Raw genomic sequence first — 13,006 nt, 5'->3', positions numbered from 1 at the left:
CAGGAACACACACCCCTGGAATTCAGGCGTGTCTGGGAGGGCGTGGCTTCTGGCTTGCTTCTGAACCAAACTCCAACCTGTTTTTAGAGGACCCTCGGACATCCTGTGAGCGCCACATTACCTGAAGTAAGTGCTTTTATTCTGGAAGTTTGAGTGTTCGCGTCTCAGAGTGAGTAAAGTTCCGCTGGAGTTTTCATCCTCATGTCCTGTTGACTTTTCTGATAACGTTTCTCTGTCGGCGTCTGTTTCCTCCAGCAGCTGCCATCATGCCTGAGACTGCAGAGTCACACTCAGCCACCCTCCCCACCAACCGTCACTGCACCATAGAGATCACCAACCTCAGCACTGTCTACTGTCTTGTCAACCCAAAGTAAGAATGAGGATCAGCAGCCAGGAGTTTTCATCTTGATCAACCAGAATCATCACTGTACCCTCATGTTTTATGTGTCTTCCTGTAGTCACTGCTAAACTGAGAGAAATGCAGTTTTGAAAGTTCATCCCGCTAAATTCCCATGTACCAAGACAAAATTATCTTTTTCTGTTTAGTTTTGCTGTAGTTTAGTACATCACATTAAACTGGACCAGTGAGCCACTCAGCCAGAGCCACATGATTCTAGCTTGACCCTACACATTCATGTTGGACCTCTCATGTTCCTTCCAGGGTTCACATGGAGAGCGGGTTCCCATTCAATCCCCCCCAACCCACCATTCGCACCACCAAGACTGAGTTGTGCTCCTTCATCAAGGACGACAACACGGCCACGGGAACTGTGGGGGTGTTGACCTACGAGCTGTTCCACATGCGAGAGCGGCGCTGCAGTGAGCTGATGGCCATCATGTTCTCCGTGCCGTTCGACTACAACATCTACAAGAACTGGCTGGGCGTGGGGATCTTCCAGCACACGCATGCCTGCGATAAAAAGCTGTTTCATTCGATGTATAATGACAAAGATTTCACCAGCTTTGTGCGGCAGGAAGCCACCGGCTCTGGGTTGTTGTTTAGGGGGAGGGGTCTGGATGTGAGGGCCTGCATGTGTGATGTGGGCAAAGCCATCGTTAAAGTGGAGCTGTATGATAAAATGGGTTGATGTGAAATTGAACAGAGTGACTCAGATGAGTGAGTCAGTGTTGATGCTGATGATCCTGGATGCAGGTTTGTGTCATTATGGATGCTTTAAACGAATAAAATCAAAACAACTGAATCCACACATTTGCCTTTTTCTTAAAATTAGGATTGAAACAAGGGAAAACAATCAAAAATTAATAAAAAACTGGTGAAACAGCAGGAGCAGAAAAGCAAAAATGGGAACAAAAGGAAAGGTGTGGAGCATCATCAGACAGTCAATAATCTGGCTCCAAGGAAAAGGTCATCAGAAGAAGGCGGCACCTATCGATCGTGTCTTCATTCATGACTGAAGATGAACTAGACCAGAGGTCGGCAACCTGTTCCCATCAAAAATCCATTATTTCCCGTTTCCCACAGTAAATAAACACTGGGAGCCACAGCAGAGAGCTGCTTTAACCAATCACAACAGGTGACAGCAGCCAATACCGGTCGCTCGTGTACGTCAAAGTTATCTTTCAACAGAAGATAATCAATAAATCATTTTGTATAAAATGAATCCAGAAGTTGTCGCCCGTCTCTGCCTTCAATATTTTGATATTTTTCACCCTGTTGGTTTTACTGAGCAGGTGCCACTTTTGTCACATGCTTCTTTTTAAAACATGTTTAAACTGCTCAGAATACAAATCCAGGCTCTGTCTCTTTTGATTGTTGTAATTAAACTTTGAAGGTGGGAAAGGTAAGAAAAGGATCCGATCAATTTGGTTTTCCCTCATTTACAGTGACGGAGATAACGGCGCAGTGCGCCTGGCTTTGGTGTTAATCAAGTTTATTTTTGTCTCTTTGCAACAATTTTCACAAGAAAACAAAACAGTTAAACGCAGGGCTTGTGTTGACCGGATAGTTCCCGTATTTGACCGTAGTTTTTTGACTGAGGTAAAGCCAGCCTCCACTCGCCGATTCACGATGAAGTGAGCCCTCACTTGATTTTGCTAGGCGCACGCGTTCACAGCGTTACGGTAAAAGCTTGGGCCACTGTTTTTCAAAATAGAAGCCCATCTCAGAAATGTATTTTCTGACTACTTATATGAAAAAAACTTCAAAAATGGAATTCAAAAGTAATCAAATTGTATTTATATTGCCATTTTAACCACTGTTTTTCAAAACAAAAGCCCATATCAGAAACTTAATGTTTGACCGATTGTTTAAAAAAAACTTATAAAATGGAATTCAAAAGTGACAAAATTATAGTTATTTTGCCAGTTTAACCAGTTTTTCAAAATAAAAGACCATCTCAGAAACGTATTTTCTGACTGATTTTTTTTACTTTAAAAATGGAATTCAAATGTTACCCAGCTATAGTCATATCGCAGATTTATTCCATTTTTCTAAATAGAAGCCCATATCAGACACCTATTTTCTGACTGATTATTTGAAGCTCCATGGACCGGAGCTTTCTACTGGGGCTGGTGTGACCGTGGGACGCCATCTTGGATGGGTCACTATTGAACGTTATTTTACTAAAAGGAATTAATGGCTTTGAATGAATTTCCAAGAGCTTTACTTTTAAATGTCCACATCAGATTTGAATGAAACTTTGTTTATATAAACTAGAGGTGTTCTAGTACCCATCCATCCACACCAGGTGCTGGCATAACAGGGACGTTTTTTTAAACATTTTTTCAAAATATATGTAACCATATTCAAAGAGCTTTAATTTTGAAATTCCACATCAGATTTGGACAAAACTTTTTTTCTATGAAGTAGAGGTGGTCTAGTACTCATCCATCCACACCAGATGTTGGCATAACAGGGACGTTTTTTTAAACATTATTTAAATGTACAGGAATGAACAATTTATAACCATATTCAAAGAGCTTTAATTTTGAAATTCCACATCAGATTTGGATGAAACTTTTTTTCTAAGGGGAGGTGGTCTAGTACTCATCTGTCTACACTAGATACTGGCATAACAGGGAAGTTTTTAAAAAAATTTTTTTTAAAGTAGAGGTATGAATGATTTATAACCATTTTCAAAGAGGTTTTATTTTGAAATTCCACATCAGATTTGGATGAAACTTTGTTTTTATAAACTTGAGGTGTTCTAGTACACAGCTGTCTATAATACATGCTGGCATTACAGGGAAGGTTTTTTAAAACATTTTTCAATGTAGAGGAATGAACGATTTTTAACCATTTTGAAAGAGGTTTTATTTTGAAATTCCACAACAGGATTGGATTAAACTATTTTTCTATGAAGGTGGAGGTGTTCTGGTACTTATCTATCCACACCAGATGATGGCATAACAGGGAAGTTTTTTTTTCAAAAAATATTTAACGTAGAGGAATGAATAGTTTAATACCATTTTCAAAGAGGTATTAATTTGAAATTCCACGTTAGATTTGGATGAAACTTTTTTATAAGAACTAGAGGTGTTCTATTGCTCATCTGTCCACACCAGATGCTAGCGTAACAGGGGGATTAAAAAATTATTCAAAGTAGATGAATGAATGATTTATACCATTTTTCAAAGAAGTATTTTTTTTAAATTTCACATCAGATTTTGATGACACTTCCCGTGGTGAAACTTATGGTGGTTAAAATGGCAATATAACTATAATTTCGTAACTTTGAATTCCATTTTTAAAGTTTTTTTTTTTTTTTTCAAAAAATCAGTCAGAAAACAGGTTTCTACTATGGGCTTTTATATTGAAAAACAGTGGTTAAAATGGTGATATAACTACAATTTGGTAACAATTGAATGCCATTTAAAAAGTTTTTTTCATATAATCAGTCAGAAAATAGGTTTCTGATATGGGCTTCTATTTTGAAAAACTGGTTTAATAGGTAAAATAACTATAATTTTGTCACTTTTGAATTCCATTTTTTAAGTTTTTTTAAACAATAAGTCAGAAAATAAGTTTCTTAGATGGGCTTTTATTTTGAAAAACAGTGGTTAAAATGGTGATATAAATATAATTTGGTAACTTTTGAATTCCATTTTTTAAGTTTTTTTTTCAAATAATCAGTCAGAAAATATGTTTCTGATAAAGGCTTTTATTTTGAAAATCTGAACAAATTTGTGATATAACTTTAATTTGGTAACATTTGAATTCTATTTTTAAAGCTTAAAAAATAATCAGTCAGAAAATGCATTTCTGAGATGGTCTTTTATTTTGAATAACTGGTTAAAATGGCAAAATAACTATAATTTTGTCACTTTTGAATTCCATTTTATAAGTTTTTTTTAAACAATCAGTTAGAAATTCAGTTCCTGATATGGATTTTTATTTAGAAAAACAGTGGTTAAAATGGCAATGTAAATATAATTTGGTAACTTTTGAATTCCATTTTTTAAGTTTTTTTTTTCATATAAGCAGTTAGAAAATACATTTCTGAGATGGGCTTCTATTTTGAAAAACATGCAGACCCCGACACATGCAGACGAACTGACATTTTATTTGTTAAGCACATCGCAGATGTAGCTAAATCACTCAAGAAAAGATTCCCATTTTGTACATCTGACACTGCTCAGCACAGCTCGCTGTCAGCACATACGTAAGGTGCGCAGCGAGCTGAAGATGTGGAGAGGGGCTTGGAGCGCCTCGCAGAACCAGAACGCATGCGGGAAGATTCCTCCCACTGAAGCGGGTGTTTTCCAAACCCTGTCTCTCAGAGAGACTTGTCACTTAGAAAATGTTCCCTGATTATGAAACTTTGGCTGAATAGCGCTTGTTGCTGTCTCCAATGTGGCGACGCATCCAGGAGCCGGTCTGAGGAAAAGTCCAGAATCTCACATCCTCTTCAGCTCAGAAAGCTCCTCAATGATTACACACAAGCGTGACCCGTCAACCAAATTCCACGCTGTTGTTCTTTTTTAAAACACGGAGCAGTTTTGTTTACCTGTTTTCCCGCTATGTTCAAAGAAGAAGACCCGTCAACCCGGTCTCACAGTAAGACCGGGTTGGACCTGTTCAGGTTTACGCAGACAATCTTTACATTTAGAATTGGCATACAGATGTAAAATTAATGCAGTAAAATGTAAAGCATTTTATTTAAAGATCCATTCTTTATTTTACAAGCACAGAGAGCCGCATCAGATGGATGGAAGAGCCGCATGCGGCTCCAGAGCCGCAGGTTGCCGACCTCTGAACTAGAGAAACAGGTGGAGGGTGTGAGCTGTGGGCGGAGACAGCATTCCCAACAGGACTCACCTGAAGGCTGGAGTCAGTGTTTCCAACCTGCAGGAGTGAGCGACACACCTGCGACCAGGTAAGCAGGTCTTCTCTTGAGTTTTACTGAGGAGTATTTAGCCGTGCAACAGGTGGGCTTCAGAAACATTTGTGTGTTTCATGTGCAGATAAAGCTTTAGAACCAGCACCATGAGTGAATCAGCAGAAGCTGTGGCTGCCAGCCTCAAAAGCAGGAGAAATGTCACCATTGAGGTCACCAACCTCACTAATCATTACTGCCTTCTAAATCCTAAGTAGGTGATACACCTGTACATGTCTACCTTTGATCATCAGTAGAAAAAAAGAGTTGATTTTTGTTTTACTTTTTCTTAATAAAGGGTTTTCCTGGATAGCGGCAGCGTCCACAGCCCTCCCACGCCCACCGTCCGTCTGCAGAAGACTGAGGTGTGCATCTTTGGGAAAAGTGCCGCCAAAGCCACTGGATCAGTGGGTGTCCTGACCTATGACCTGTTTGAGTGCAAAAGCAACAGTGTTAGGGAGACGCTGGCCATCATGTTCTCTGTGCCGTTCGACTACAACGTGTACAAGAACTGGATGGCGTTGGGGATCTACAAACAGGGAAAGGAGTGCAACGAGGCTCTGTACAAAGAAATGTATTACAACAAGGAGCCAAAGGACTTCGTACGGCAGGAGTCCAACGGCTGTGGGCTCACCTTCCAGGGCCAACATTTGGACATCAAAGCCACCATGTCCCCCATGGGCAAGTGCATCATGAAGGTGGAGATCTGGGACAAGCTCTTCATCTAAATGAGTCCACAGCCCCACTGAGCTTTGTGTTAGAGAGTCATGCTGGATGTTCTCTGTAGCCCTGTATTACTGTGGCTCCTGTTTAGGAATTAAAGCCATAATTATTCTAAACATGACTCCCAGTGGTCCCTGTTAAATAAAACAACACAGTCGAGTTTCACAAGGTTATCTACAGTACATGAGTCATCATTGCAATTTGTTTTTGGGATTTTCCTTTAAAGATAAAACAAAATAAAATCAGTGGTGAAAATGATTTCATGAATTACGTCTAAATGGCATCAACAGCATTTAGACCTATTCTGGAAATGATTAATCTCTGCAAAAATTCTGTTTTAAGATGACGAAACTTCAGTCTGTTAATAACAAAATAAAACTGTACGTTAAACTCAAATTTCATTCTAGAAAACAAACTAAATAAAATGCTCTGAAGCTTTTTGACAACAGACAAGATCAGGAGTTAAAGGCTAATCCAGCAGACTCCTGCGGGTTTTTATAAAAGACTGAAAACTGAAACACATTTATTTCTAGAGCAGCTGTTTAAACCCATCAGCCATTGTTAAAAATCTCTGGACACGTCAGACATTTTAGTTGAGTTCAGTATGGCCAACCCAACAGAAACCTGTCTGGCCACATGTAATGTTGAAAACATCCACACACTTCACCAAATCTCCTATTTTTGTCGTCACTGCAGTAAGTTGCTTTGGTTTGCAGCGTCTTCACTGTTCCCTTCAACAATACAGATTTTAAACTCATGAATATATTTTCATTGCAACATAAATACAGCACAATCCAGTTTTCACATTTATAAGTAAGTCAGAGGGAACAGAGATAAGAGCTAACAATTGTTGAACTGAAACACCACCTGGTGGTTTTATAAATCACCACATGTTTTTTGTTTTAATCTGCAAAGAAAAAAGGGAAACATGATGGTTTTTTTTGTTTTTTTTTACATTTTATCAGATAAAATTCAGCTAGTCAGGTGAAATTTCTACTGCTAACATTTAAAAATAAACAATGAACAAAGAAGGTGCAATTAACATCTAATAATGAAGTAAGACTGATATCCTGTGGTCAAATCTGGGTACTGCAGTTCCTTTATATAAACAAAAACTCACTGTCTCACTACCGTTCAATGGGTTTCATGGCTGTTGCCGTTACAAATCAGCACTATCAGGCGCGCAGATCAGGGTGGGGGACAGGAGGGGGCAGAAAATGAAATAAATATTTTAATGTTTAGAGCAGCAGGAACTCTGAGAGGCTGCAGGCGCATCAGTGAGTTTGCGGCCGCTGCGCAGGAGGAGGGGGTTAGAGGGCTGAAGCAGAAACTACCGTTGTTAAAAGAAATGTGTTTAACTTTGAAAATGTGGGCGCAATTTTAATTGTCAAAAACTCCAGCGAACCATTAGTTCATTTTGCTCAAATAGAAATTGAGGCCTGCCTCTAATTCTGGCCCTCCTTCCAATAAAGGCCTGGAGCTTGATGAGCTTGAGTAAATTACAGGCCCAGGCCTGTATTAGAGGATTTACGGTAATCTTTGATAAAAATCCTAATAAAAAAGATCATATCATATGAAAGGTGTTAAAAACTGCTGTGTCTCATTGATCTAGCTTAGTAACAACATTGAGAAATAGTTTAGGGTATTGTAGCGTATTCTACATACTAGAATCAACACTGTTTGCTATCAGTTGTTAGATTCTGAGAATGACCAAGCACATTAGCATATGAGCCTATATCATGTATAAATATCCAAGATACTTATATAATCGATAGAAGTTCATACACCAACCTGTTTGGTCTATATTTAATCCAAAGATTAATGTTTAATTTCAGATAATTAAATTTTATATCAAAAGTTTATTTATTTAAAACAGAATTTAGAAATCTTTGCTTTTTCAATGACCAGAAATACACACCATTCTGTGTTTAAGTTCAAGAAGAGAGTCAAGTTTTTAAAGTTAAGAATTTATTACTAACAATTTTAAACTTGACAATTTGGAACGACAATTCAGAAATGACAATTTAATAATGACAATTCATGGATGACAGTTTACCAGCTTTGATATTAAACTTGGTTTAAAGGCAAACCTGTGACTGAATGAAAGCTAAATTGAAAATGCAAGTTTGGATGCGTGAATGTTCTCAGAAGGTTTCTTTCAGAGCGAGAAGCTCGTTCTGGGTGAAATGATGTTTTTGTAGCTAACTGTTGTTACTTAGAGAAACAGCATCAGACGTCATCTGTCGAAAGTGTCTGCCTCACCCAGTTTCAGGAGACCCCCTTTTGGATCCGAGATGTCAGGTGGAGATGATTTCCTCCGGGCACGAGGCTGGTAGAAGGACTTCAATGCGACCAAATCAGTCCTGGGATGTCTCCGTGGGTCACACGACTGATGAAACTATTTGCTTCTCAAAATCAATAACTCTGAAGGAGTTTTGCGTCAGCTGGTTATCGTGCGTTTATCCAAAGCTATTCTATCAGCGTGACAGAACAGCAGGTGGAGATTCGGGCGGCCGTTCCCTCGTCTCCTGTGATGGTGGTTGGTTCACGAACTCAAGTTTTGCTGCTGGAAAGTTTAGTTTTAACAAACCCCTCAGAACACGCCCACTCTCAGAGTAAGAAAGCTTTGGTCATGAGTCAAAGACATGTGATGGCAGATTACTTTTACGCTGAGGTACCCTCTGTGTGAGGCTGGTTACGTGCGAGATGACCTTCTGGTTTGCTGAACACATAACTGATCATCAACAATAATCATAATTATACCCAAAGCATAATAAGTCATTTCAGCAATTAAAATACATTTACTGAACCAAGGGATTAATTATGATGATTATAATAAAGCGTAATAAAGTCAAAGAGTTTATTAAAATTATTATTTGAATTATTATTGTGATCTTGAAGTGTCCTTCAATCTGGGACGGAACAGCAGCAGATATGGATGGTATTCAGCAGACATCATGGCTCCTCGCTTGTTTAATCTGTAGGGCAAAGTTACAGTCGACCCAGCTGGAAAAATGTGACCTTTGTCACAAATTAGAGAACCTTTGTGACGCTACAGTATTTTGACTAATTTACCGAGGAGCTATTGAACAAAAAATCCTGTAATTTTGAAAAAAAAAATCCTAATAAAAAAGATCAGATTGTATGAAAGTTGTTAGAAACTGCTGTGTCTCCTTGGTGTGGCTTATTAACATGATTGAGAAATGGTTTTGGGTTTTTTGACTGATTTACCTAGGAGCTATTAAAAAAAGTCCATTAATTTTGGAATAAAATCCTAATAAAAAAGATCAGAGTAAGTGATACGTGAATATCGTTTCTGAAATATATTTTATGTTAAGTTTTTTAGGGCTTTTATGTTTTCTGTAAAGATTGGTATGCTGAAAATCAGTTAATGTTTAAATAAAACAAGTTTTGCATAAAACATGAGGTTTTGCTTAGTAATTGATTGGGAGAATAACAAGTGACTGATTTGGATAGTGTTGATCAGGCAGAGCTTTGTTGCCAGCGTTCCATTGCACAATGGCTTCAAACCATAGACTGCTTCAAACACGTATATAATAGTGTTAGTTTTTTTCCGTAAACCATTGGATGAAATTACACTGACTGAGCTCTAGTTAAGGCTCTTGCAATAGTGTGTGTATGTGTACGTGTGTGCGTGTGTGTGTATGTGTTTGGGGGAGGGTACATTGGAACTTTGTCCCCCCAGTTTGAAAAATCTATCTGCGCCACTGAGCACTGTAAGATTCTAGATGACAAGCAAAGACGAATCAAACACAATCAGTTGATAAGCAGATAAATACATTGTCACACCTGGTGTTTTACGGTAGGGAGCACTTACTACAGTTATTATGGTAATATTCCTCAGGCGTTACAGTTGTTTGCTGTATTGCTGTTAGCTTGCTGTTGTAGCTCTGAACAACTCATTCTGTTAACTCACACGTTTCTGTGATATTGAGTTGTTGGTAATTGAAAAATTTGCTTTAGATATGTTTAGAGCTGACTATTTGCTTCTAATTCACTGTTAGCTCAACATTAGCCTTCTTTACCCAACAGAGTGAAAAGTTGCCGTGCCTTCTTAGCAGGACAAGAAATAACTTCTGGTCGCTCTTGTTACTGGCTCCAGTTCTTTAAACAAGTCTTTTTTGCTGGCTGGCATCAAATTACAAATGTCGGTGCTGCTGCGTAGTGCCTAATTTATACTTCTCCATCAGTTCTGCGAGGGAGAAACGTACACGCCTTGACAGAGACGTTTTACTTCCTGACTTCTCCGTCAGCTGGGGATTGTTGTAAAACAGGACGACAGAGGGACTAGCGCTATTCTGAGGTATCCTGGCACCAATACAGTCATGTATCCGGTCCATGATAGTGTATTTACTATTGTGTTTACATAGTTTCATTTGTATTTTAGAGACTTTAACTCAGACACATTTGTTCCCTATTCCCTTCCACCTCTTTATACAATCAGCACCTCTAAACCCACATCTCTCATCATTTTCATCCACAAATAAAACGCTTGCCGTATATTTTGTAATGAACGTTCATATTTTCAGACTTATTCCACGATTCATTCTTCTGCCGCTAAATATCTATTTTTTGAAGCAGAAAAGACGGTGCTGTTGACTAATGAAAACAGGAAGCAGCGTCCTGACAAACCACAAGCTTGTGACAAGGTTTATAACACGTTTATATCAGATTTACTATCAAGTGCTCCGATCACGATCTGTTCTGACTGGTTACTTATTTGGATCTGGTCTTGTGGTCTGGGGAGGTCTGTTCCAGTCTGATTAATTGTATTACAGATTATGGACACCTCAGGTCTGAGCTGGTAACGGTCATCCTACTCTCAAAAGACTTTACGTTCAGCTCAGTCTCAGACTGGGTCATTGATTACAATCAACTCCAAATAGGGGTGAGTTAGTAAGTCGGATTGTGATGATGTTCTGTCATTTTAGGTCAGTCTGGGTTACTCTGGATTAATTTAGGGTAGTCTGGGTTAATCTGGGTTCCTCTGACTCATGTTGTTATTTGACATGTGATGGATTACCCTGATGGACACACTGCTCATAGAACACACTGATGACAGTGGTGAAGCGGTCTTTCAGCCACGTCTCTAGTGTTTCCAGAGACATCTGCCTTACATCATAACCTCTGAACTGTTTCTCTGCCTTCTGGTCGATGGCCACTATCTCCTCACTGCTGTTTGGGTCGTTGCGTCCGATGGCAGCGAATGTAGGAAAAGCATCTTTCAGTTCTGTAGGAAGACTGTGGTTGTAGTTTGGGCAGCAGTACGCAGACCACATGTACTCTGGGACTGCCACACGGTGGTTCTTGATCCATGGCTCATTACTTTTGTAAGGGATAATCCCAGTCACTATGTAGGCCTCTCCAAGACAGTAGGCTGCTAAAGTCTTGTTGACAGTCTGCTCCAGGTATTCCCAGGGTCCATCATTAGAACCTACCTTCTGGGGGACCACATTAGTGAGGGTAAAGGTGGCAGAGCGACTGTTGCGGGTCTCATGGTGAAGGCTGGGGTTCAAGTGGCCTCTGGTGAAGGTGGAGTTTATGTAGTCCAGCTCCACCGCCTGGCTCTCCACCACATTCTGGTCCACAGGTCCAGGCAGGAAGGGCATCATGTTGCCATCAGCTCCAGTGTAGGCCAGCTGTAGATGGGGAAGAAAACTGTTACAGCACACTGATGTTTTAAAGATGCATTAAAAACACAAAGGATATTTCTAAAGCTACCAGCAGGAGGACTTTTCCTCATCAACGAGGAGAACATTAAGGTGTCTTAAACACACCGTTCAGACAAAAGATGATCAACCTGTGTGGCACTTTTCTGAGTCAGAAGACACAAAAGTGCTTTACACTACAGAGAATCACACACACACACACACACACACACACACACACACACACACACACACACACACACACACACACACACACACACAGGATGCAGAGCAAAGGCGCTACAGGGTTAAGTGTCTTGCCCAAGGACACAACAGCAGAACTCCCTGGAGGCAGCTGGAATCGATCCTACAACCCTCTGACCACTGGACAACCCGTTGTACCACTGAGTCACTGCTGCCACACCTCTAATTAAACAGGAATAAGAGGATTAAAGTGTATTTCCTGTCTTTGGACCAACTTGTTGGATATGTTCGGACCATGAGTGTTCATCAGATGCAAACACAAAGCGGGTATGGTCACTTCCCCTTTTTAATGGTTTCATTTCCTGATTTTTATTTATTTTTTTTTACTTATTTATTGAAAACCTTTGTGTCAAATGTTTTGTAACTGATGGTAAACTGGATCAACAGAAGCAAAAGAGAAACGTTTGTTTTCAGTCTGGAATGAGTGACGCCACACTGGTTTGTTTCTGCTCTGAATAAAATAATTTCTACTCATAAAATGATGTTAATATCTCATCTCAACTGTAAATCGTTGACTGAAGATTCAACAGCCTCACCTGCGGCTCATACTTCCAGCTGGCTTTGGGCCTTCTTCCTCTCGGTGTCGTGTACAAGTAGCCAGAGAACCAAGGCGAGCGGCGAGGTCGACTGTACAAAGTAGCAAAGTGATATGTGTTGTTGTATCTCTGGCAGATCGGGGTCCCTTCCAAACCTTTTGGCGGCCAGGACTTATAGAAAAAGTGCAGACACGGATCAAAGTCACCAACATCAGCCACGCATGGAGACCAGACAGCGGCGGAGATCAGGATGAGCACAGATGTCCACAAACAAGACATTTTGACATGCTTTCACACACACAGACATTCAGGAGTCAGCTGAGTGCTCTTCCTTTTTCCCAACACATGACTTCACTGTAAAAGCAGAAGCAGCAAAGAGTCTCAGCCTGTTTGGTCAGTGAACAAGTTCCTGCTGCCGTTTCTGCTCAGAAATAGTGTTACATGAAGGAGCCAACACACACACACACACACACACACA

At 39.9% G+C, this 13,006-nt stretch overlaps 3 protein-coding genes across 5 annotated transcripts; 2 read left to right on the top strand and 1 right to left on the bottom strand.

Annotated features, from left to right (window-relative positions):
- Positions 1–18: 18 nt before the first annotated feature.
- On the top strand, positions 19–1,202 carry LOC107387305 (uncharacterized). Of its 3 annotated transcripts, none has more exons than XM_015962200.3 (3): positions 19–126; positions 256–370; positions 662–1,202. In XM_015962200.3, exons 2-3 carry the CDS (start codon positions 267–269, stop codon positions 1,086–1,088), a joined length of 531 nt encoding a protein of 176 aa, XP_015817686.1. In that variant the 5' UTR covers positions 19–126; positions 256–266; the 3' UTR covers positions 1,089–1,202. The 3 variants fall into 3 exon arrangements, with proteins under 3 accessions (XP_015817686.1, XP_015817688.1, XP_054605523.1); XM_015962202.3 differs by having other exon boundaries at positions 26–126; positions 259–370; XM_054749548.2 differs by having other exon boundaries at positions 101–169.
- A 4,022-nt stretch (positions 1,203–5,224) lies between these two features.
- Positions 5,225–6,064, top strand: LOC107387304 (DELTA-actitoxin-Afr1e). The gene is made up of 3 exons (XM_015962198.3): positions 5,225–5,336; positions 5,425–5,550; positions 5,635–6,064. The coding sequence occupies exons 2-3, from the start codon at positions 5,447–5,449 to the stop codon at positions 6,062–6,064; spliced, it is 534 nt and encodes a 177-aa protein (XP_015817684.1). The 5' UTR covers positions 5,225–5,336; positions 5,425–5,446.
- Positions 6,065–8,010: 1,946 nt separating this feature from the next.
- LOC107387303 (endonuclease domain-containing 1 protein-like) lies at positions 8,011–12,972 on the bottom strand. The gene is made up of 2 exons (XM_015962197.3): positions 12,529–12,972; positions 8,011–11,719 (listed from the first exon to the last, which is right to left on the bottom strand). Exons 1-2 carry the CDS (start codon positions 12,805–12,807, stop codon positions 11,081–11,083), a joined length of 918 nt encoding a protein of 305 aa, XP_015817683.1. The 5' UTR covers positions 12,808–12,972; the 3' UTR covers positions 8,011–11,080.
- Between the last annotated feature and the right edge of the window lie 34 nt (positions 12,973–13,006).

Source organism: Nothobranchius furzeri, chromosome 16 (assembly GCF_043380555.1).
Source record: "Nothobranchius furzeri strain GRZ-AD chromosome 16, NfurGRZ-RIMD1, whole genome shotgun sequence".
Lineage (NCBI taxonomy): Eukaryota > Metazoa > Chordata > Actinopteri > Cyprinodontiformes > Nothobranchiidae > Nothobranchius > Nothobranchius furzeri.
This window is presented reverse-complemented; position numbering and strand designations above follow the sequence as displayed.

Excerpts from the sequence above, each read along its gene's own strand:
- LOC107387305 (XM_015962200.3), top strand. The coding sequence starts at position 267 with ATGCCTGAGACTGCAGAGTCACACTCAGCCACCCTCCCCACCAACCGT. Across the intron at positions 371-661 it reads TACTGTCTTGTCAACCCAAA|GGTTCACATGGAGAGCGGGT; the intron begins GTAAGAATGAGG and ends TGTTCCTTCCAG.
- LOC107387303 (XM_015962197.3), bottom strand. The coding sequence starts at position 12,807 with ATGTCTTGTTTGTGGACATCTGTGCTCATCCTGATCTCCGCCGCTGTC. Across the intron at positions 11,720-12,528 it reads GCTGGAAGTATGAGCCGCAG|CTGGCCTACACTGGAGCTGA; the intron begins GTGAGGCTGTTG and ends CCCCATCTACAG.
- LOC107387304 (XM_015962198.3), top strand. The coding sequence starts at position 5,447 with ATGAGTGAATCAGCAGAAGCTGTGGCTGCCAGCCTCAAAAGCAGGAGA. Across the intron at positions 5,551-5,634 it reads TACTGCCTTCTAAATCCTAA|GGTTTTCCTGGATAGCGGCA; the intron begins GTAGGTGATACA and ends TTCTTAATAAAG.